The 25702-nt window shown below is 39.3% G+C and overlaps 2 protein-coding genes across 5 annotated transcripts in view; one reads left to right on the plus strand and one right to left on the minus strand.

Annotated features, from left to right (window-relative positions):
• Positions 1–14385, plus strand: BBIP1 (BBSome interacting protein 1). 3 transcript variants are annotated; one of them, XM_045291256.1, is made up of 3 exons: positions 1–47; positions 10910–10976; positions 11918–14385. In XM_045291256.1, the coding sequence occupies exons 2-3, from the start codon at positions 10931–10933 to the stop codon at positions 12082–12084; spliced, it is 213 nt and encodes a 70-aa protein (XP_045147191.1). In that variant the 5' UTR covers positions 1–47; positions 10910–10930; the 3' UTR covers positions 12085–14385. The 3 variants fall into 3 exon arrangements, with proteins under 3 accessions (XP_045147191.1, XP_045147192.1, XP_004700985.1); XM_045291257.1 differs by lacking the exon at positions 1–47 and adding an exon at positions 84–102; XM_004700928.2 differs by lacking the exon at positions 1–47 and adding an exon at positions 278–343.
• Positions 14384–25702, minus strand: part of PDCD4 (programmed cell death 4) — a 24893-nt gene continuing 13574 nt past the window's right edge. For both annotated transcript variants that reach the window (XM_004700930.2, XM_004700929.2), the window contains exons 6-12: positions 25114–25335; positions 23393–23490; positions 22134–22248; positions 19779–19886; positions 19423–19533; positions 18094–18233; positions 14384–15058 (exon numbers count right to left, since the gene is read on the minus strand). In XM_004700930.2, coding sequence (XP_004700987.1) covers positions 14998–15058; positions 18094–18233; positions 19423–19533; positions 19779–19886; positions 22134–22248; positions 23393–23490; positions 25114–25335 — 855 coding nt within the window. In that variant the 3' untranslated portion in view covers positions 14384–14997. The remainder of the gene's footprint in view (positions 15059–18093; positions 18234–19422; positions 19534–19778; positions 19887–22133; positions 22249–23392; positions 23491–25113; positions 25336–25702) is intronic.

Raw genomic sequence — 25702 nt, forward strand, 5'->3', positions numbered from 1 at the left:
CCACTGCTCAGGGCAACAGCTGAGCCTTGTGGGAAGAGATCCCCTCTGTAAGTAGGCCTCAAGGACCAGAGCTGATTTGACGTCCCGTTTTGAACAAATTAGGTAGTTAAGACCACCTGGCCACGAAGGGGGATCAGGAGGGTGCGAGTTAGCTGGCGCTTTTTTGGGCAGAGATTTCTGGTCATGTCCCCGGGTGTACAAGTGTTGAGGGCCCCGAAAAGCTCTGTCCTACCCGGAAGTCGCCTTTGGCACGTCCAAACGGGGTCACAGCGGAAGGGTGGGAATAGAGGTGTGCTTCCCGCCCCTCGGGGGCTCCCCTTATCAACTCGGGTGGCGAATAAAGGTGAGTGCCCCTGGCCTTAGCCCGCTGGACGAGCCGAGTCCGCGTGCCTGAGAGGGGAGCGGACAGGCCCGAGAAGGAAAGTAAGGCTCCGGGCTGATTCCGCCAAAAGATTTTCTTTCCGATTGACCGGGCGGTGGCCCTCTATTGCTTGGCTCTCCTGAGACTCTCTGAGATGAGGCCGCTGGACCATCGGGCCGAACTCAACCCGAACCAGGCCTGGCCGGATGGAGCCCTAAAACCAAACAAAATGTAGACTCTGACAAGTTTCTATTACGTCTTTGGAAGAATTCTGAAACTTGAAATCATTTTCCATCCCTCAAAACCAAACTCATTGCCAACGAGGCATTCTGACTCACGACGACCCTGTAAGACGGGGTAGAACTGCGCCCATGGTTTTCCGAGACTGTAGTTTTTGAATACTAGTTTAGAAAATATACCGTAGATCGTGTTTCTCTCATATGGCTCTTTAGAAAAGTCATGCATTATCTCATGTAGTTCTTTCTGGCTTCTGTCCAAGCCCTGTCATTTTGATAATACACAGTTGGCTGCTAAAGTTGGGCGCGGATTCGACTAGTGAACTGTAAGGTAAATTGAAAATTGTTTATTCCCAGTCAACGGCGACAATGCAAACTATTTCAGTTTCTCTGATGTCCTATATACCTACGATCCAGCCAAAATAGACTACCCTTGGTTAATCACCGAAGGCTGTTGTACTACCAAGCCTATCTGATTCAGTGCTAATGCCCTAGTTGCCTTTGGAGCCGCTTCCAGATCCTCTCCAGCAGGAACTAATTGCTGCTGAGCTAGCCTAGCCTTGGCAAAGTGGGTTATGCATTAGACTGCACGTCTCCTGTGGCAGAAAAATGAAACTTGTTGCTCCTGTAAAGGTTTACAGCTTCAGAAACCACAGGAGTGGTTCTCCCTTGTCAGACACAGGGTCGCTGGGTCAGAATTGACTTGATAGGGAGTTAAGTTTGGTTTGGGTTTTTTTAATCACGTAAATATAACTTTTCTATAACAGCATTTATGTTCTTAGCTTTACTACCATGTTTACTTGGTGAATAGAATGGTTTGTGTCATCTATCTGCCTATCATTTCACCCTACATAGGTTGCTATTATTTTGGTAAAGACTTTCTGAAGGGTTCAATGTATTGGGTCTCTGCCTGCCCTGGGTACTGTCAGCCAAGTTTTATAGAGTTTCATTTTGTCATAATCTTTTATCTTTTCTTTGGCTACACCTCTGAAGCTTTTCTGATATGGTTCTCCACCACATTGTCTACTGTGCAACTGTTCGTACACTTTTAAAACTTGAGAAAATACAGTGAACAGGCATGCACTTTTCCTCTAGGGTGGACAATTGTTAACATTTGCCATTCTTATATCCCTCCCACATGTACTTCATTATTATTGTTCCATCTAGAAATAGATTGTCAATATCTATTGTTAAAAACACTCCCCTAAGTTTTCCAACATGTTCGAAATTGTTTCTGCTAAATTTCCTAAAAAGCAGGATATTCTAGAAAATGCATCATATCCATAATAAAACTAAGTAATTTAAGGAAATAAACAATTTAGTAAAATTAAAAATCTTGTCCATGTACACAATTTCCTGTTTGACCCAAGAATATCTTTTACACTCCACCCATTCCCAAATCAGGGTCATGTCCAGACTTACATATCATATGTGGGCATAATTAACAGCTTTTATCTAGAACAGTTCCCCAATCTTTCCCCTTGTGGCAATGACATTTTGAACAGTTCAAGCTACAGGTCTTTCTGAATGCCATGTGCTAGATTTATCATGGTGTCCCCTTTTTTCTTTATATGTTATAGACAAGAAGGGGATCTAGAAGCTTTTAAGACTCAGTTTAATATATTTGGCAAGAATGCTTTACAATCTATTTTTCCAATCATGATTAAACCAACTACATGGACCCATGATGCTGTGAGGTACTAGTTAAAATTGAGCAGTTGAGAAGTCACCCCACTTCTCAACACATGTGCCTCTATAGCGTGACCCATGCACACACACAAAAAAAGTTCAGCATTTATTCCTGCAATGTAGATTATGATTTGTTCCTTGGGCTGGCAGCATAGACCATGTCCCTTTAATAAAGTGCTGCTGCCACTTGGCCTCCCCTTGGAACTGACGCAACGCACGCTGTGCTGATGTCAACTTAGTTTGATGAGTTTCCAACCTCTGGCACTCTGCAGACTGTTGTTGAGAGATGTGTGGGCCTTGCAATTCAAGTAGAGATGAATCTTGATGTTATCAAAGCAGATTCCTAGGCAACTACTGGCTCTCTGGCCACATTCCAATTGAAGCAATGTTATTTTTTCTCCATGAAATTCTCTTGCAAGTCTTAATTGGTCCTGGTGTTTCTGTGATAGCTTTGTAGTAGCATAAAGCAGAGCCTATTAAAAATTGCAAAATCAAGATTAACTTTTAACATATTAGAAACATCCCCTGTCCAGTGGCTCAAGAAGTGCTTGGGATCACGAGAAGAAAACTCCAGAGTACCATGTTCAAGTACTATTCCAATCCTAGACTTATATTTGGACATTAAAGGCAAATGAAAAGGGGGTGGGGATGGTCTAGAGCAGTGGTTCTCAACCTTGCTAATGCGGCGACCCTTTGATACAGGTCCTCATGTTGTGGTGACCCCAACCATGAAGTTATTTTCATTGCTACCTCATAACTGTAATTTTGCTAGTTATGAATCGTAATGTAAATATCTGCTGTGTTGGATGTATTAGGCAATTCCTATGAAAGGGTCATTCGACAACCCCCAAAGGGGTCGCGACCCACAGGTTGAGAACCACTAGTCTAGAGGGCCAGAATACTGCAAGTAATGCAGTACCTCAGCTACGGGTTTTGTGTAGAATGAAATCAGCTCACTTGGGACAAGGAAGCAGATTTGGATCCAAATTCAAGTAAGACAAGTTTTGAACCTGTTAAAGTCAGGCCACTCGCAATATGGGACCTTGGACAGTTTCCTCAGCCTCCCTGTCAATTAAATGGACCTTCAGAACTTCTAAAGATTGTTGAGCAAGAATGAATTCCAGTTTATGTAATAAACTTTAGCTAACAACATCAAGAACCAATGGCATCATCCAAATTCAACTAAGAACAGTTCCTGTTCTTAATCCTAGGCACATTTTAGAAGCTAGACACTGCACATTGTATTTGCATGAGTCTGAATTAATTACCCAAATTGAACATGTTGCAACATTTTTCTGCCAACAGATGCCAAATAGTAAAACAGAATGGGATCTACTGTACTTTCCAACTACTTCACATATTATGTTACTTAGCATCTGCAGATGAATGTTGGTAATCCAAATTAAGCACTCTGCTAGCATGGGGACAGTTGCCTGAGTGAGAATAAGTGATACTTGTTCATTAATGTTACATAAAGTTGCCCCACTTTGGAAAGACAAATTCTTTATCACAATCGCCTTCACTTGGTGCATGTGCAACTTTTAAATTACTGGAAAGACTTTAGCCTTTTCTTGCACTAAAGCTAAACAAGAGTCGCATGCACTTGTTGCAACTTACTTACAAATTCAACTTAAAAGACCCCCTTTAGGAACTGATCTCTTTCATAACCTGAGGGCTGCCTGTGTGTCTACTTTGTGTCTGTTAAGTGACACTTCTTACTGGACTTCCTCTCTTTTTCTCATGCTAGTTTACATTCAGAAATGTAATAGACTTTTAAAAATACATCTATCAGCAACAAGTCTTAGATAAAGCAAAAGTTGGCTTTTTAGAAACCATTTTGACCATTCCTGCCCCGCTACTTCAACTCTGCATTAGATTGCTTGGCCTTACTTAAAAGGAAATCATTTAATAAAATATTCACAAAAGGAAAATAACCCTTAATGTTTTTGACCTAAACTGAATTGTTCCTGGTACCTCGTTCAATTCTCAGAGATGGTATTTTTGCATCTCAGTGTCCACTAGTGATAAAGTAAGACTATTTGACATACAGTACTCAGATGGCTACCATGAGTGTATCTTCCTGGTGTTGCAGAGTTCAGTATCCGTGGCAGTCGGGCAGTTAAGGTAAACGGGGAACCGTCAGCACCAGTGGGAACCGAGAACTCCAGAGCATGTGCTCCTTGAACTGCAACCGCACTTCCCAGCCATCATCAAACTTTACCATGTGGGAACATGATGTCACCGGATTTCTCAAGAGGGAACTGAAATTTTTATGTGAAATCTGATTTTTATATATTGGTTCAAATATTTTTTAAGCATCTAATAAACCAACCAAAGCATGCAAGTGCGTAGAACCAATTGCCACCAGTTTAAGACCCCTGTGTTTCTTCTGTGAAAGGCGATTGTACTTTGGTTGAGAAAGTGCTTGTGAAATGCTCTTATTTTGCACTATTTCGTGTGTATTTACTTCTTTAGCTTAGGCACCGATTCACTTGTCACCATCAAAAAATCAAGACGAGTTCTTATGTACACCGACCTTCCTTTCTAGTTCCTTGATTTTCACTTTAAAGGCTTTTATTCTTTGTTTTGCCTTTAAAAGCTTTTTTATATTTCATAACCTTGAATTACATTCTGAAATGGGTTTTCTGTATTACTATATTTTTTAAAAACATATTGAAGAAAATCATTCAGCATCACATGCAGCTTTAAAAGTAGAAGTGAAAACAGTGTGTCAAAGAAAACACCTTTAAACAGATTGTGCTGTCTTACAGGTTCAGAGGACTTTTAGAGTTGGAAGTTACCCTAGTGGTAATGAGACTCCTTGATGATAGGACTGTAAAATTAGACAATGAAAAATAAAATTAGTCATGTCATGCTGTATTTCTAAGCACTTTTACATCCATTTTTTTTTTCACTTGAACCTGGCAACCCAAGACAGATGCTGAACTTGTTTTTTATGAGAAAACCTGAGCTCTGATGGGTTAAGAAATCTATTCAATCACATTTAGTTAGTATAGTACAGCCAGAGTACAAACCCGTACCCAATTTACAGTATAAACCTGAAATAGATCAGGGTGAAAAAAATCCTCGAGGTCTTCTCAGTAACTTTCGTTCAGAAGAAATGGGCAAACTAAACCAAACTCACTGCCATCGAGTCCATCCCGACGCTTAGCCACTCTATAGGACAGGGTAGAACTAAATGCGTGTGATAGTCTGGGTGCTTGAGAGAAACAAATCCACAGGAACTCATGAATAAGAGAGTTTTGTATAAAGGTTAAGTGTGCATCAAGAAAACATCCCAACCCAGTGCTGCCCAAGCCCACAAGTCCAACATTGACCCATATGTCCAACACCAATCCACAAAGTCCTACTCCATCTCACAAAACACATGCAATGATGCCGACTGCAGGAAGAAAGCCGAGTCAGTGAATGTGTAAGCATCTCAGCACTGGCAGGGGTCTCCACACGGCTGCTCCAGCACCCAGGGCTGCACCAGCGCAGGTCCATGTGGCTTCTCAGGGACATCCTGCAGGAACTGAGCCCCGCTAGCTAAAGCAGGGAACTGGCCAAGGCAGCTTCACCCTGGTCCGACCATCAGAAAGCAAGAGACCAGAGAACTAGAAAGGTGAGAGAGACTCACTAAGCCATTTATCCCTCCACCCTTCAATTAACCCCACATGTGTTTATCGGCCAGGTTGGCACAATAAACGAACTCACAGCCCAACTCATAACCATTAGGTCCGCCGCCAGGGCTCATTCAAAAGGAATGTTAACCTTTACTAATTTCAAAATCAGCTATTTTAAAACACTGAATGTGTGTTCCTTAATACTTAATACATAGGCCGTGGCTCCACAATCAGTGTCCATGGAAGCAGCAGTCATGGGGTCAAAAAATACAATGCGTTGGGTAATCTGCTGCCTAAGACCTTAATAAAAAGTGTGGAAAAGCAAGGATGTTACTTTGAGGACTAAGGTGCACCTCACCCAAGCTATGGTATTTTCAATTGCCTCGTAATACATCTGAAAGTTGGACATTGAATAAGACTGAAAAAAAATTGATGCATTTGAATTATGATGCTGGAAGAATATCGAGAGGACTGTGGACTGCCACAGGCAATTATGATATAAGCTAGCAGTGTTTAAACCAAGATTGGCATGTGTTGGATGATGCCCAGAAACTGCCAAAGAGTATGCATGCGAGCATGGTGCAGTGATCCGCCTTGGTGCCTGGCTATCAGAAAGAATAGCATCTGGTGTCTTAAATACTTGTCTTCAAACACGCAGCATTTAAGTGAGGTGTTGTAAGTCCACATGGAAGAAAAACACCAGTCTGTGTGATCCAAAGATCGTGATAGAATCAGGTCCGAAGGAAGGAGCAGTATCGGAGCTTCGATTCGAGCACTCAGTCGGCGGGCGGCTGTGGATGAGAGTGGAGCCCAGAATGCGTGGCAGGTCTTCACAGAGCTTGGTCTCCAGTGAACCCACCCTGACCAGAGTCCAGGGATGTGATTAGCCTTGCTGTGGACAGAGCGCGCTGTAAAGTTGATTATGACAGATGTAGTTAGGTTAAAATGTAACACCTTATCATTTGTTTTCCCTTTTGATTGATTTTAAAGTTACTTCATTTTTAAAATATTTTCTGTTTTTCCATTGGGGTTTTTCTCTGCTTTATTTTGTCATTGTTGAGGTTTTTTTGGTCTCTTGTTTTTGTCTGTTTTTCTGTAGGTGAAACCCAGACTAGGTAAATCTACAGTAACTGGATAAATAATTACTAAAGGGCATGGGGGTGGGGGGTGGGGGGAGAGCTACCAGCAATGAGTATGAGAAGAAAATTTTCTAGAATTGATCATGGTAATGATTGCACAAATCTTCTCAATATGACTGAATGATCAAATTTTATGATATATGAATGATATGCTTATACTACTACTTCCAAAAAAAGAATGATCTGTTTCTAGATCCTAAATTGCCATAGGTAATCCTTACTAACATTGAATTTCCCCAAGAAAACCGGCCTTGTAAACAAGGCTTAATGTGGGTTATCATTTCTCATAACACTCCCCCATCTTTTTTTCTCCCTAGGTTGGCCTTCATTTATAGGCATGAAAGTTCTGACCGTTCCCAAGAGAATAAAAATTATAATTTAAGTTGCTTTTATTTTGTAATTTGTGTTTATATATAATCATTGCCCATTGTTATTTATTAAGCCCTACTCTAGGGTTTGAAACCTAGTACATTCATTTATGTGTCCTTCCCCTTTATCCAAGTTAATAGATGTCTACCTTCTAGTTAGTGATTTACCCTCCCTTCTCCTCCCCACACTGTTAACCATCAAAGAATGCTTCTTTTAGTATGAAAACCTTTTCTGCCGCCTTACAATGATGTCATACATGTTTTTATGGTTGACTTTTTCACCGAGTCCAGTGCCTTCCAGGCTCATCCATATCCCGTTCAAAATCATCTTCTTAGACTTTACCAAGGAAAGGATTCTCTCACCCACATAGTATCTCACTGGGATGAAATGCACTTGGATGTTAAAATCTCTTACATGACAAACAAAAGACTAAAGGTAAATGGTAGAAACTATGATGAGAAAAGCCTAAGAATTCATTATTTGGTAACTAGTGCATTTGCAAGTCAGGAAGCTGCTCGAGTTTCTGCCAACAACCCAATTGAAAGAAAACCTAATATAAAGTCTTTTAGTTATTTAATTTTTTTTCTTAATGATAGCTCACTACATTTTTTTAACATAAAATCTAAGAAATTGAAAACTTAAAATTCTTCTCATTTCCTTCCCAAGTAGTCAAGACAGCTTAAACAAAAGTGCATTGCCTTAAGTTGCTTTTGATTCACAGTGACCCTGTAAGACTGTACTATTGCCCATAGTGTTTACATGGCTTACAAAAGCAGACGGCCACATTTCTCCCTCAGAGCAGCTGGTGACTAAACCTTTTGGTTAGCAGTCCAGCGCTTCACCACTGCACTACCCATACTCCTCCTCTCGGTATCTAACATCTGTAAACATGAAAACTAGAACTCTAGTAGTAAGTTAATTTTCCCCCTGATAAGTGTATAATCCACATAAGTTTCAGCCATTGCTATTATATGCTCTTCGCCCCCATCTGTCCCTGTTGTTACATACATCTGCCTGCCTGACCAGTAAATAAGTACTCTCAGGAACAGCCACCAGACAAAGCTCCCATGTTTGGCTACCGGCAGGCCGCCAGGGAGAAGGAAGTAAATGCTCCTTCCCGCTCTGGACTTCCAGGGCAGCTAATTAACCAAAACAATGTTGTAGCCTTTCCAGTACTCGCCCTCCAGCCACCACCGTGCTTGTTTTAGCCCTTCCCTTCCTGTTTTCTCCTGCTGACGCCCAAGGGGGCCTAGGAACAAGAACCAACGCAAGAACAGTGACAGTTCACCTAGGCCAGGGATGCCACAGATCTTCCCCACACGGGCCCAGCCCCTCCCTCCCAGACCTTTGGCTCACACCCTATCCAGTAACAATGGCAGCTCAGTCCAACTGAGAGCTGAGGTTTGGGAGAGCACCAAGTTTCATTGTTTTCCCCAGGCCAGCTTTGGGATGTGAAAGAAATACAGATGAATGAGAAAGCAAAGGATAATGGTCACATAGTACATAGCTGAAGTTCTTACTCTATAAAATAGTTAAAATTTAATTATTTGCCGACCATTTTAGCATTTTAGTGATGAGAAAGGGACTTCAATTCCACGCACGTTTTAAAGCCCCCTTGTCTGTATGGAAGTTCTTAGCTCAAATCCATTTCATCCATATTTACCAACATCTATAATAGGTATCCTCTCTCCGTGGCATGTCAGATTTACCCTAAAAGCAAAACCCAAGCCAGCATGCCATTGAATAAATTCCATCTCATAGTAACCCGATAGGGGATTTCTGAGACTGTACATCTTTACAGGAACACAGTCTTCTCTTTCTCCCTGGGAGCACCTTCCCATTAGCAGTCCAGGGCTTACCCAGCAGTGTCATTAGGGCTTCTTACACTAAATAATTCAAAAACTAATTCAAAAAAGACAACTCACACACAAGCCATCAAGTAGAATTGCTCCTGTGGATTCCTGAGACTAATTCTCTAAGCGGGTAGAAAGCGCGTGGTTCTCCCAGAGGTTGGTTTCCAATAGCTGGCCGTGCAGCTAGTAGCCCAATACATAGCTATTCGTTAGGGTCTGCAGCGGTATTAGCCTTTAGGGGAACCAAGGGAGGGAAGGAGAAAAAGGCAATGACTAGGCACAGGGACAGAGGACAGAATGAGATAGGAGGAGCTGCCGTGCATTCTAAGGAAACTGTTATCTCAGATTCCATTCAGTAAGAAGTTGGTTTATTTCTGGTCCATTCCCCGCTTCATCTTCACTCCCAGATGGAGTAGTGTACAGCCAATGTTTGATGGCAAGGTTCTGCAGAGTAGATACGGGGTCCTCTAAAACTTATTTATGGTAGACTTCACAGAATAGGAATTTGAACAAGAGGGGCAAGGGGCTGGTAGATAAAGAATAAGAAGCTTTGATTCGGAATGTCAAGGAGTGCTCGGAAAAAGGAAGACGAGAAACGCCCCCACTTGATTGTAACTAACTGACAGTGGGTGGTAAAGACAGGCACCGCGCCAGCATCACCACTTTATAAATATTTCTCCTGTGGTGGTGTTATGAAAGAGGCATGGTGAGCTCGCATCAGTGTGGTGAAATATCACAAAATGGGTGGGACTGTCTGGACGCACATCAGAGTTTGGAAAGGGATCGTGTTACAAATAGTGCAGAGTACCTTAAACAGAGCGCAGCAGCAATCTGCAATGTAGCTTTTGGAGCAAATGGCATCGGTCAGAGATGATGTGTGTGCTGGAATCGTCATAAAGTACTTTTGTAAGGGTGTATGCTGGCATTCTGCCATGCCGTCTCTTTCTAATGAGGGAAACAGCTGGAACCCTGCCTCCTTGGAGTGCTGGGCAAACTCGACCCATTTGTGCTAACTCCTTTCAGACTGCAGCCATGGAGCTGGAACTGATCCTTGGGAAATTTGTCATAAAGGGATTCAGAGTAGACCCCAGCTGCTTGGTGCTGCGCTGAGGGACTACGAGGCAGGCTCTTCCTTTCTTTTACTAGCTGCCTCACCCCAGCCTCCAAATGGCAGTCATGTTACCTCGCCCATTGTCCAGGGGAGATGCGGACAGTGACCCAAGATGTTGCACATAGGCGCTCACTTTTTCCTCAGCTGTTATTTCTTCGAAAACTAGTTCTGCGATTATGTGGCATGGGGATGTGGGGTGGGGGTGCAGGGGGAGGGGTTTACAATATCTAACCTCCCAACTAAGGACAGTTGCAAGGAGCTCTGCTGTTGTGGGTGCCCTCAAGTGTGTTCTGACACAGCAACCCCGGGGACAACAGAAGGAAACATGCCCACATGCACCATGTTAACTTTGCTTCAGGGAAAAGACCCACAGGAAATTAGTGGGGACATTATGCAAGGAAAGGGTGGTTTTCTGTAGGGATTCTTTATAATGAAAATAGTATGGGCCTAATGAAAATAGTATGGGCCATAGACGCTTTGGGAATTTGTTCTTGGATATTAATCACTGATTTCTCATCATTTCAGGAAGAAGTTTACAATTAAGATATGGCAGAAATGAAGTCAATGTTCCGGGAAGTGCTTCCAAAACAAGGTCATACATCACATATACTAGGTCATAGGATAGAGTATCCCATAATTAGCGGAGTAGCGAACCATTTTGTTCTCTGCACCTTATTTCCTATCTACTTTTTACCACACTTCTTTCCTGAGTAGATTTTAAAGGGAGACATTTCCTTTTTAAAAGGAAAATTGCCTTACAAAAAGCAATTTTACTAGATAAAAAGTCCAATAAAATGACCAAAACTTTTTTTAATCCTTAAAAAGTATGTACCACACGCAAAACTGAAATTTGAAATGTTTTAATGAGAACTATGCGTAATGAGATTTACCACAGTATTTAATAAGGTCTGGAAGTGAGGGAAAAGAAACCTAAATTAAACAATAGTATAAGGAAAACTGAAATTTTAAGGTTAATATTGTGTAATTTAAATACTTGTTAAACTAACACATTTTTCTGCATAAGTACTTTTGTACACTATGCAATGCTACCTAATTTTATTTCAAAGTAGACATTTGACCAGATAAGTTGTTTATCTCATGGTACCTTGGGTTTAGAAAAAGCCCGCCAAACTTTTCAGTCATGGTGACCCCATGTGTAATAGATCTAGTCCACTGAATTTTGTTGGTTGTAATATTAATAGCAGTTCACCATACCTTTCCTCCTTGGTACCTCTGGGTAGGCTGAAATCACAGCCTTTATAGTAGGAGTCAAGGAAACTGTTCACACCATCTAGGGACCTATTCTTGGGTAGGAAGTTATGTTTTCCTTAAACTTTCTTACCCACTGCCCCAACATCAAGAAATATCATTTCTTAAAAGCTAATTGTGCTTCCAGTTCCACAACTAAACTCAGTTTAAGAACAAAAGTTTCATTGATAAATGGATCAAGTTTTGAGATGTTCATTCTAGCTACAAATCAAAACCACTGGATTCTTTCTTGATGAATTAATTCTTATTTTTTATTAAACTTAGGGCAGCTGTCTGTGGAAGATATAACCACAATGGTGCTATGTAAGCCCAAACTTTTACCCTTAAAATCTCTGACTCTGGAAAAACTGGAGAAAATGCAGCAAGCAGCCCAGGATATGGTTCACCAACAAGAATTGGCAGAAAAGGAAAAGCAGCAAATAACCCACTGAATGATGACCTAGTACTTCCACCACATCCCTGCCTGTTTCATAGTAACCAGAAAGAATATCCACATCTTATACTAATAGAAATGTATTAGTAAAACTAGCAACAATCTATAGATACTGCAGAAATACCAAGATTGAGCTGTGCGACGGCCTCCAGATTTGGTGGGAATTGGATCTCAAACTCTTGTTTTATGGAAGCGTCTCAGCCAACGGACCACTTAGGTCTCCCGGTCAGGCAACTGCTGGAACCTCAGGAGAGGTTGAGATGCCTGGGCTGGCGGAGGAGCTTGCCAGAAGTGGCGGCGCCCAGCACACACCATCAAGAGATGAATAGGGAAAATGGTGGAGGCCATTGCTACCTTCATTAACAAAACCTGGGCTTCCCTAGATAATCCATCCAGAAGCTGGCTGCACTGATGATGAGCAAATAGGAAACACCTTGGCCTACCAGGTGAACAATTCCCAAGCCAAGGGAGGTGTAGAACCTGCAATTTGATGTCCAGATAGTATAACCTGAGAGGAATTCCATTTCTTATAAGAAAGGTTTGAACAATATGTAAGAAATAGCCTAAAAGTTTACCTTAAGATTCACTGCATTTTGGCTTAATTCCATGTGGTCCAAAGACTTCCCATCCATGACTGGGTTCAGCCAGGGGCAGCAGTCTGGAGATACAGCCCAGGACATGCCTGACACCATCCCATAATGGTTGGATGCTTTGTACTGGGCTCCAAGAAGCCGTAAGGGAAGACAAACCTGCTTTGAAACCCTCAGCCAAGACCGGCTCCTCAAACACGTGCTTTGCTGAGATGCTGGGACAACTCTCAACCCCTTTTGACTTTGTGCTGCCAGTTGGCAATAGATGAACCAGCCTTTTTCTTGCTTCAGGAATAACACCCTGTGCCCTCAAGGGAGTAAGGAGACAAGCCTGATGGAAGGGGACAGCCCTCTTGGAGGCAGTGCCCGTGGCGAATATGGAGCAGCATGACTTTTCACTGGGGAATTGCCCCCATCCAGAAGGGCGAGACCACCCAGAAAATGAGCCATCACTAGAGAGAACCCCATGTTTGCAGCCAGCACAGGGTCATGTTTGCCAAGTGTACTTTCCATAAGGGAGACCCGTGTCAGTAGGTAGCTTGTCCCACCTACCTGCTGATAAGAGGAGTAGATGTGTTTTTCTTGACAGATGGGAATTAGAGATGAGATTCAGCCACCAAAAACCCCAAGATTGATGAGACCTATTAGGAATTTAAATACTTGGGTTTGCATTGAATACAAGAAATTAAAATACTTTTAACCAAAATATCTGGCGTCTTACCCAAGTCAAGTTCTTGGAACTACAAGTTACTCAGTATGCCAACTGTTAATCAGGTTTACAGACAATATTCTCAGGTTTAAGTGGCTACATGCAGTGTTTGTGTTCAGACTCAGGTTTCTATAATACCCAATACAAAGTGTATATAAATAAGTTTTTCACTAAACTTATGTTTAAGGTTATCTTGAGCTAACTTGTAATGACTGAAGAGCTTCTTAAAAGTTGTTTTAATTAAAACCTCACCTATGCTGTATGGTCATCTAAATTCTTGACTATACTGCATTTCAAAACTTAAAAATCATATGGCTACCTTCATCAAGGTCTTGAAAAATTAAATACATGAAAGTGTTTATTATAAGGTGACTTCAAAAGTTCTTCGGAAAATCTTATCCTTTCATTCCATTTCCCCAAAAATTTTAAGGCTCTGCCCAATATAAGCCAAAGTAACACAGACTTGAAAGAACCTAACGGAAATGTGAAGATTTAGAATTGTAATTTTAAAAGATAATCTAAACTTATCATAGATACAGTCCTAATACTTGTATAAAGATTCTGGCCATAATTCCAGGTAATTTTGCTGAATCACTAATCAGCAATGTAAGCAAGCATAGACCTGACACCTGGCTGAGTAATGCCAGCATTTACTGGCAGCTGATAGTTTCTTAGATGCTGTTAAATGCAAAACCTTTTGAGTCTTTGGAGAATAATTTTCCTAACATTTTAGTAGTAGAACTTAAGAATTAGCATAGGTACTATACAAATTTTTGAAACTTCACTAAGCTCTAGCTAAACAGGTCAGTGTATAGGGAGTAGGGGTCCCTGCATTTGTCCCCATTTAAATGTTTCTAAGATGCATTTTATGCTTGTAATATAAATGCTAGCAAGAAAAAAGCAAATTGTCATCCTTGTATGATTTAAATTTTGCTGTGTAAAGTTACAAAGCTCTTTTGTTTTTTTAAGACCTAAAATAAATATACTCAATAAGAATCAACACTGCTTCACATGTTTTATTTTGTCATACATTCTTCTAAAACCAGGTTCACTTTTCCAGTTTTGTACAAAAATAGATGTTCCAGCCACCGTTTACTGAACTGTCCAGTCTTTAAGACCAATCAACATGTCCCCTGGAAAGATGACTAACTCATTTCCTTAAAATCTTTTAAGACAAAGAAATAACCTTTTTTGTGTGTGTTTTTTAAACTCCCAAAGCACAGTATTTTCAACAACAGCAGCCAACATGGGGTATTTTAGCAGCTTAACTTTACCCCCTAAATAAAGCTTTGTATAAACCAGTGATTTCACTACAAAAACACTGTCCTTGAAAGAAAGGAGTGGCAGTCAGACATCAATGCAAAACTTGGAATGATTAGGTCCTAAACATGGCACTTTAAAAAAGTAGCTTATTAGAATATTCCACTTAAGTGGTTACTTTTCTGTTCATCTTTTATACCCTTAAAAAAATTCTTTAAAAATTACCCTTAAATGTAGGTTTATAAAATTTCAGATATGCCTTGTACCCAAAACAAATGCTTAAAAAAAAACTGCTAACAGCTCTTATAATTCAGGTATATATTTTTATAACATCTTGGACTGTTAAGAATATTCAGTAGCTCTCTGGTTTTAGACGACCTCCATCTCCTTCACTTACAAAACGCTTTCTGCCCCTGTAATGAAAAGAATAGAAACCATGAAGACAGATTCAAATACTCGCGATAGCAACTGACACATGCAAACAACAGATGTTTACTACACGTTAAGTTCTGGAGGGCATTACTGTGGTTTCAAAAGCTGCCAATCTCTTTGAAGACTTTCCTTGATAAACATTTTAGCGTACAGCATATTAAACAGTTAATAAAATTTTTTTAGCCAAATGAAAGCTAATTGTTGAAAGTGGAGACATGTAAGGCAAACGTATATTTAGAAATGTAGTATTCTATCACACTATTAATATATGAAAGCTAAACAGTGGGCCAAACAGGAAATACACGAATTAGAATCAGACTGGAACTATGGACGCTCAAAAATTCTCTCTCAGATGTAGAAAGGGTAACGAAAAACATCAAAATCCTGCTAGGTACAGCCTAACCCCCATTTTGGGATTCCTGCGATTTCAAACGTTGGAAGACTTGCTCCGTAATATGGCCACGGTGGAGCTCTACACAGTAACAGCCGTGCACAGCAGCACCAGGCACTAAGTGAACGCAGAGCTGGGGCAGGACTGACCTTTACTCTGTGGCCCAGACCAACAATGCACAGGCACATAGGAATATACAAGGGCTTCAGGAAGTTCATGGAGGGGAAAAATCAGCATCTACTTTTCTGTGAACTTTCTGAAGCTCCCCTGTACACTTCATTGTATAAGCCAAAAAGAGCAGTGTAAATGTCACAGTTCTTCAGGACCCTTAATAGTTTAGGGATCTCGTTCAACCAAACTACCATTGAGCCAATTCCAACTCAGGTTGGCTCTGTAAGACAGAGTAAAATTGCCACCGTGGGTTCCCAAGGCTGTTAATCTTTACCGGAATAGAAAGTCTCATCTTTCTTCAGAGGAGTGGCTGGTGGTTTCAAACTGTTGACCTCGCAGTTAGCAACTCAACACCTAACCCACTACAATACCAGGGATATCATCTCATCAAATGATCCTTAGTAATAAAGCCATAAGAGAAATCACCAATTTGACTTAAAAACAGAAGGCTGAACATTTTTTAAAGACCTGTGTCATGGTGTTGAACCCATTTTTAGACTTTATAAAGCTAAGAAAATTGAACGTAATGGCTTCATTCTATAGAAGACTGAGTAAAGTATTGCCACAGAACCAAAGAAACATCTATTACATTATCAAAAGTGATCTACAATTGTTTGACATATCTTTCATCTAGTTATATATACTCATGAAAGTAGTGTTCCGATCTCTCTAAGCAACCCATCTCCAAAGTTTTAGCTTCTTTGAAGGTGCTCAAATTGTGGGGTTTTTTTAATGTTAAGTTTGAAGAACAAAAATGTCTGGAAGGGTAATATGGATGGAGGGGCAGTAGGACTGGAGTAGGATTTCTCAAAAAAATTCTCTTAAGCCAGGCCTTGCTACCTTTGAAGAATGAGTAAGGATGTTGGCGTGGTGGAAAGAAATTCTGCAGTGTAACTTTCCTGACCTTTTCCTCAATATAATTTTCAATTTTCTTAAAACTTTCTCATATAAGCCCTGGTGACCTCCCTGTCCTCTTGGGGAAAAAATCTATCAAGAATAACCACTCCTTTGGAATCCCCCAAAATCATCACCAGAATCATCTGACCCAGCAAACGGATCCCCTTAGATGCCACAGTGTTGATTAACTCTTTTGGAACACAACCTGTATTACTGAGAGAATTTGTCTACAGCCATCCACTGATCACAGAAACATGCCCAAACACATTTTGTTTAGAATAAACCCATTACATGTCTGAGCTGGAACCCTAGTAGCAATAACTTCTGACCTCTCATGTATTATGAGATCGAGGTAGTGCACAAGGAAGTAACAAGAAGCCTGGCAAAGTTGTCAATTGGGGCACAATACACAAAGTGGTGTCAATCCAAAGTAGAGGCCTGTCCCAAACATTTTGAAAAAGCCATTATCTTTTGCCATTTTCCCTTCTCCCTTAAGTTCCTACAAAGGTTCTAGAACAGGCCTTCTCAGCCTGTGAGTCGCAACCCCTTTGGGGGTCAAACAACCCTTTCACAAGGTCGCCCGATTAATAACAGTAGCAAAATTATAGTTGATGAAGTAGCAACGAGAATAATTTTATGGTTGAGGGGTCATCACAACATGAACTATTAAAGGGTCACAGCATTAGAAAGGTTGAGAACCACTGTCCTAGAGCAAAGAACCGTCTTAGAAATTTTTTTCTTACATTTAATTCTTACGATGCTCTTAAATAAAGCTTAAAAATGTTTTCAGATAAAAATTAGAAAGACCTGAAATGTACATTAAACTATGCCCAGACATGAAAACCTTATTAAACTTCCACGGCCTTAATATTATAATCTTCATTATAAGCCTTATTTTAACACAAAAACCTTCACTTCCTGAAGAATTTGATTTGATTAGCTGCAACCCTGTGAAGAGGCAAAGGATGGCACCTAATGTACCAGAAGTTTCTTGCTTGACTACATGCTAGGCTGCAAACCACAAGGTCAGCAGTTTGAAACCACCAATTGCTGCTTTAGAAAAAGATAAGGCTTTCTATTCCCATCAAGAGTCTTGGAAAACCATAAGGCAGTTCTACCCTGTCCTATAGTGTCACTATAAGTCTGAATTGATGGCAACAAGTTTGAATTTTTTGAACCTTAGAAAAAATACATTATACCTCTCCAAGCCTCCATTTTCTCATCTTACTGGTGATACTACCTCCTCTGAAATAATATTTAAACTACTTAGACTAGATTCTTGTACACTGGTCCACAGAACACTCCTCAAAGATAGTTTCCTTTAAGTGAAGGTGGGCCTTCACGAGGTAGTCCATACCAATTTACAAAGGGTCAAAACATACTTCGTTCCTTGTTTCTCCATAAACCACCACTCCCCTCCGCCACCCCCCACCCCCCACCCCCACCATGGATGATTCTTGCTCTTTCGTTAGTAACTTCTGAGAAGACACTATTTTTTTTGTAACAGAGATAGGATAGAACACTACCTTCGGTTAGCAAAGAAAGTTAACACAGTACCTTGAAGGACAAAGATCTCTGAGTTGTTTGGAAATTATTCCAGCTTGGAAACATTCTTCTACAAATCGCTCAAGCACAGAATAGGAATGTGGGACATCCAGATTAATATCTGGAATTTCACTGTAAATTCTCTCATAACCCTAAAACAAGGAAGTCAGATGAAAAAGTGTTCGCCATATGAAGCACATCAATGCCATATAACACCATTCACTACTAAGTCAAGAACCTACATTCATGGCCAAACGTTCATTTGGTTAGACTAGTATCAGATCTGAACCTTAAAACTATGGAAAGAAACATTTGGTAACAACATTTTCTTTTAAATTGTTCTTTCCAAAGAGTTGCAATCAGACACCAGGTACTCAGGGTAAGTGAGAGAGCATCACATCCAATGTTTCAGCAACAATGCATGCGGTTTTAAATAGGGCAAATGAATAAATATGCAATTGTACCTTAGAAACAGTCACAGGACGGATACACAAGCACAAATGTTTGTAAGCACACACACACACACACACACACATACATCAGAAAAACCAGACATTAAAAAATTGATTAAAAAAACCAAGTGTTACTTTCTACTGTCCTTGAAAATGGTTCAAATAATCCCCATTTAACTTTTTAGAAGACCAACAGAAAGAACCTTCCTAGGTCCGTGACTGTGGTGAGGTGCCATGCAGCGGGTTCCCCTCACAGCAACCCCGTGCCCAACAGAAGGAAGCACTGCCTGAACCCATTGTCGCAGCCATGGTGCCAATCCATCACCTTGGGGACCTTCCTCATCTTCTCTTCCCCTCTACTGTAGAGACTAGTCTCTCCTAATACCATGTCCAAAGTATTAGAAGATGAATCTCGACACCCTTGCTCCAGCTGTACTTCTTCCAAGATAGCATGCTTGTCCTCTGGCAGTCCCGAGTACTCTACTCGTCTCCAGCACCACAGCTCAAACGCATCGATTCTTCTTCGCTCTTCTTTATTCAATGTCCAACTGTCACATGCAAGACAACTGAAAATACCCTGGCTTGGGTCAGGCACACGGCAGTCCTCCAAGTAACATCCTTGCTTTTCAATACTCTAAAGAGGTCTTGGGCATTCACCTAATGCAACACATCTTTTGACTGCTGTGTCCATGTGCATTGACTGTGGATCCAGGCACAATAAAATCTTAGATGGCATTAATCTTTCCTCCACTAATTGGTCCACTCACGAGGAATTTGGTTTTCTTCACATATAGGCATGATTATATTAAAATATCTCTAAGAAAGCTTCATTGACAACTTAAAAACTTTATTCAATTATTATATATTAAATACAAAATATTATACATACCCTTTTCATTTGGTCTACAGTAATGGTAGAGGATTTCCAAAGGGATTTCAATAAATCCAAGATCATTCTAAAGGTACTTTCTCCAGTTGACTCTAAAGCCATTACAATAGCCTACAATTTGAAGGAATGATCATTAATTTGGAGACCACTAATCTGTTCAGAAACTGTTGTCATCCTTGTTCTCTATTTAGAGTTATACGCATCACAAACATTTTAAAATAATTTTCTCCCCTCACAGTATTATCTTTTGGAAAAGAAAATATTCTACTTATTAAATGTTATAAAGAAGCATTAAGTCACTGTGGTGCAAAAAAGGACATTTAATACTTATCACTGGTATGTAAAAGGAATCTTACTTCATATACAAGCTCATGATGAAAATGAGGAACTTCCAATTCCTTAAGGCAATGTTCAGCTTCGGCTATATCTCCAGATAGTATATATTCTTTCAGCAGCATATCAATCTATTAGATTTAAAAATTGAAGTGTATTAAAATTCCTTTTCCTCATTTAAAAAAAAAAGTATGCTTTGCCTACAAATTCATTTACTCTCACCCCAATGAAGATGATCATGAAAAGTTAGAACAGCTACGTTAAGAGCACACCGACGACATGGCATGTTCACAAGCATATTTTCATAATAAAAATGTCCCATTTTCAAGTGATTCATAACTGTGAAGCAAATGTAGTACCTTCAGTGTTTCTTAATAATCACTGAGCTCTACAAGTACATTTCTGGGGTGACTGGCCTGCATGGTAACCACAATGCTTCAGTGTGCAAACACGGGCTTTAAAGTCCACTAGAGGGCACACCACACTGAAAGTACAGTGAACTGCCAGAAGCACAAACTGTCTTTGAAGTACAGCCAGGATGTTCTCAAGAAGGTAGGATGGCAAGACTGTCTCAATTACTTTGGGCATGCTATCAGGAGACCAGTCCATCAAAAAGGACATCATGCTTGGTAAAATAAAGAGTCAGCAAAAAAGAGGAAGACCCTCGAGGAAATGAGCTGGCACAGTGGCTACAACAATGGGCTCGAACTTAGCAATGATTGTGGCATGGCACAGGACCCAGCAGTGTTTTTATTCTGTTATATATTGGGGTCACTATGATTTGAAGCCACCTGCACAGCACCTAACAACAGAAGGCACAAACCCAGTCTCAAAATAAAACTTTAAAGTGGCACACAATCTCACTTCTTAAAATGACCTTATAATGCACCAGAAGCCAAAAATGGTGTATTGGTTCCATGGTGGGCAGCTAACTGCAAGGTCAGCATTCAAAAGCAACAGTCTCAGAAGACAGATGGGGCTTTCAACTCCCATAAAGGTAACAGTCTCTGAAACTCACGGGCAGTTCTTTGTCCTCGCAATTCTACTCACTGCCATCAGGTCGATTCCGGCTCCCAGCAACCCTAACAGACAGGCTGAACGTGCCCCTGTGAGTTTTGAGGTTGCAAATCTTGATGGAGGCAAGAAAGTCTCATCTTTCTCCCAAGTTGCAGCAGAGGGACCTTGCAGTTAACAGCCCACTATGTAATCCACTTGCCTTAATTCATAGCTATAGAATGAGATTTGATTTTTGCATATTGATGTAATATACTATAATTGCTGAGTTCTTTTAAGGAAACTAATAGTTGTGGTTTTTCCTGTTCTTTTTATTTTGTAGATTCCTTAGGATTTTCTATATACAAGATCTTATCTGGAAACAGATGTTTTAAAATTTTTCTTTCCAATCTGTGTGATTTTCATTTCTTTTCTTTCCTGGTTGCCCTGGCATCTTAATTATTTTCATATCGCAGTATTTCGACTACTTCTCTGAAGAAAAACAGGCAGTGTCATAATGACATGATACATACAGTGCCCCCCTTTTTTGGGGGGGGTACTTATAACATCTCTATCTAACAGCAAACATAATAGCAAAATTACTGAAAGCTGTAATTATATTTTAAACTCTTAACTCTCACATTAGATATATAGATCACTGAAAGACTAAAATTCAAAGCTATGGAAAAAGGAAAATATTATACTCAAATAAATCAGAAGCACAAGCAGTATAAATCTTCGAATTACCTGCCGAATCTCCTTAAAAGATTTCCAGAATGAAAAAAAAAAAAAAAAAAAAGATTTCCAGAATGAGGAGATTTAAAATTTTTCTTTTTATTTAGTGATATAGAACACCCATTACAGGAAGAAAATTTCATAGGGAATATATCTTGCATTTTTAAGATATTTTTTCTTTTAAAGTATACATACAGTCAGTGACTCCCACTCACAGAAACCCATGACTCTAATCTACTCTGATGCTCACAATTCAAATTTCTCATATGAAAATGGATACTTATTGAATAATTACAAAACAAAATCTTTCTTCAGTAGTATTTGAATGACAGTATGAGTATTGTAAATACAAGCAGAAAAAAGGATTTCAGGCATTGGACATTCATAAACAATCCTCTTACCATAAAGCATAAACATTCATTTAACTTAACATAGTCTCACTTTTAATTCCAGGTAACAGGAATCATCTAAGTATCACGTAACAAGCAAGAAGAATGTAAAGACAAATATATAACAGGTTTATTCAAACTTTCCATTTGGGGCTATAAGACTGAACGTCATTGAATTTTTTTAATTTTAAGACTAAACAAAAATACCATCCAGGATACATAGTTTGTTTCTTGCAGAGGAAGATATATAAATTAAATTACCTCTTTAACAAGGTGATTGACAGGCTGCTGCCCACCTCCAGAGCCCCAGACACTGTCTTTACGCTTTCCACCTTTAGACATACTCAGGAGCACAGTCGCTTTGTCCAGAGCAACTCTACAAAAGAAATTTTTTAAAAAATGTTTTTAATCATCCAATTTTGGCATACTAGCATAGCATGCTTGAGGTTTACCAAATTATGGAGAAACTGACAAAATCCCATAAATGCTGACAGCTTTCATGCAACATAAAAACAACATAAATTCCAAAATACTTATAAAAACAACCTTTCAAAATAAAAGACTGGGAAAATTTGGGGAGCAAAAGGAAACTGGTTTTCACGTTTATCAATGATTCTATAAAGTTAACTGTTCTACGGTGAAAATGCTAACTTCACATATAATTAACTAACTTTTACCTACAAATGTGCCTTCCCAACCAAGGAGACAATTTCAGTATGAAGTGAAGCAGTGGCTCTCAACCTGTGGGTTGCGACCCTTTGGGGGTCAGATGACCCTTTCACAGGGGTCACTAATTCATAACAATAGCAAAATTACAGTTAGGAAGTAGCAACAAAAGTAATTTTATGGTTGGGGGGGGTCACCACAACACGAGTATCTATTAAAGTGTCACAACATTAGGAAGGTTGAGAACCACTGACTTGAAGTAATCTTTACAATGGAGGTAAGGTTCAGCATGTCCATCTAAGACTTGAAGTCCAAACCTAACTAGTCAGGATATTCTGAAAAATCACTTAGCGTAACTCCCAAAAACCCCATCTAGCCTTAAATTAATTGGATCAAAAAAACAAGAGTAAAAAACACACTATTTTGTGATTAAGAAAAGATATCTGTAGTAGGGAAACACAAAATAAATTACAGATAGGGACCCTTAGTTAAAATTGCCCATCGTATTTGTCTTATTAAAATATTAAATAACTATTGAAAATTAGAATCTAAAGGGACCTTAAAGAAAATTTTAAGTCCAATCCTTTTATTTTATAAATAGCGAAACTTAGGCTCAAACAGAATGGCTTTAACATGAAGGTATCTAATGGTCTGACAAAAAGTCAGGACTACTGTATCATAATATCCTCTTCCCCTTAGATCAGACCAATAACCTCTCACTTTTAACACTGAAGTATACAAACAACTGACAATTTCATGCCCACAACATTTGATGAATGCCTACAATAATTTCATTAGACTAATGGGGAATTTCCCTTGTTTGAAATTCTAAGAAGGAAAATTAATTTACTTACCTAGCCTGTACACAATCTACAGTTCCTTTGTAACTATCAATATAGGTATTACATAAAATTCCATCTCCAACAGCTCTAGCAATAAACTGGCCAACCAACTATAAAAAAAAAATCTAAAATAAATGTCTATAAAACACAATTTTCCCATACATAATTGATAAAGACTGCAATCAGTACTTAAGGGGCATGCTGGGATTTGTGCCTACTAGTTCTGCGTGCCACACTCCACCTTTCTATATTCCAGTTATGAACAGAGGCTGGAGAAGGGCTCTTTTGTTTTACTCAGTATTGCATCCCCAGCACCTCAAACACTGCCTCACACATAGTGTCCAATCCAAAATGGAGAGAGAGAAAAAATAAAATGAGTTATCTCTGATAGTATGTTCATAAAACCTGGAAACTTCAGTGGCCAGAAATAAATGTCTAATTAAAAGTTACACATATAAAAGGGTATAATACTATGTGACCATAAGGGAAAATCTTCACCATATTTTATGGAATCAGAAAAAAAAGCAAGTTTACAAGGCAGCAATTATGTAGTATTATCCCATTTTTTATTAAAACAAAAGTAAATAAATGTATATAAGCCAAACATTGGCATACATCCATAGAACATAGAATTGCAGGCTTGATATCAAACAGTAAACTCATTGCCGCTGAGTCAATTCTGACTCATAGTGACCAAATAGGACATAAATGCCCTGTGAGTTTCTGAGACTGTAACTCTTTATAGGAGTAAAATGCCTTGTCTTGCTCCCTCAGAACTAGCTAGTGGTTTTGAAGTGCTGACCTTGCGGTTAGCAGCCAATGCATAATCACTACACCACCAGGGATCTCTATCAAATAGTAAGCAGTGGTTATTTTCTTCTGACTTTTAGTCCTTTTAGTCTTTCAGTATTTTTCAAAAATTTTATAATGCATATAAACTTAAAGCATCCATTTTTCAGTATGTGTACTGCTATAAAGAAGAGGGGAGCCCATGTTTGAATCACACCTCACTATCTGATGGACTTTCGTCTGTCCTTGGATAAGAGACATTTAGAAACTGGCTCTTTATACACTAGTTCTAAATTAATGTTTCAGTAAAATGCTTAAAATTACTTTGATTACAAACTTTTAATCAAAATGTTGTTTATTAACCTCATATTTTCAATTTTAAGTCAGGAAGTTACCTTATGTATCAGTATATACTAACATCTAATAAAAATACAAGGTCCTTTACCCAATTCACAGTGAAAAGCCTAAGAAAGCACATTTTGTACATAACAAAATCCATTGCAATAAAGTATAATTCAATATAATTCATTTTTTAAAGGCCTTGATAGACTCTAAAACGAACTCATGGATTTACTCATTTCCCCACAAGGTTTCAAAAGGAAACCAACTTATAGTTACTTTGAAATAAACATTAGCCATGGAAATTCAATTCTTAGTAATTTATACTTTTAAAATTCCTGGTTCATAAAACAGCTTAACTATACTTAAACACAAAATACATGATACAAAGCATGAGATGGAAAATAAAAGATATAAAACAGTTTATAGTTATGATGAAAAGTACACTTAAAAAATAGCTAATAAAAAAAACAAACATCAAAATGTTTTTTTGTGTGGTAGAACACATGGGCCCAAGTGTTCCCCTCGCATCTACGAAACTCTCCTAAGAGCATGTACTATTTCTCTAACTATGGTGGATGGACAAAATGAAGAATCACACAAACCTGTGGTGCTCTAGGGGTGTCCAAGGCTAGTTCTGGTAGATCTTTTAACAATTTATCAAATGACTTTTCTACATCATTTGTGCTCATTACTGTCCCACAAAGGTCAGAAAGCAACTTCGACGTCATTTCTCTATGACTAGCCTTCCCTTCCAATGCCAAGGATACCGCCAACACTGGTACTCCACTTTTCATTTCACCAAGATTTAAATCTCGGAGCATTTCCTATTTTAAAACAAAGGCATCTTTAGTAAAAATCTTACCTTAGAAAAAACAGTCTTTCATTCATATATCCTTACAGCCTTGGGAAATACAAAAATAGTCAAGGTGTGGGAGACAGGGTAAACATAGCTTTCCTTCCATATTAATTAGATATTGATTCACTTTGTCAATCTCTGGCTGACCAACCAAGAATGTTGGTCAATAAACTAAGAATGTAAAATTACACCTAGAATAGTTTACTCTAAAACTTCATTAATATTATAAGACTGGTTTTAAGGGCTAAACCTAACCTTCTACCCTATAATCTACCATCTATACTCGTGTATAAGCCAAGTTTTTCAGCACATTTTTAATGCAGTTTTTTGTGGTA

This window comes from Echinops telfairi, unplaced genomic scaffold (genome assembly GCF_000313985.2).
Source record: "Echinops telfairi isolate 266 unplaced genomic scaffold, ASM31398v2 ScPeMD7_70;HRSCAF=299, whole genome shotgun sequence".
NCBI lineage: Eukaryota > Metazoa > Chordata > Mammalia > Afrosoricida > Tenrecidae > Echinops > Echinops telfairi.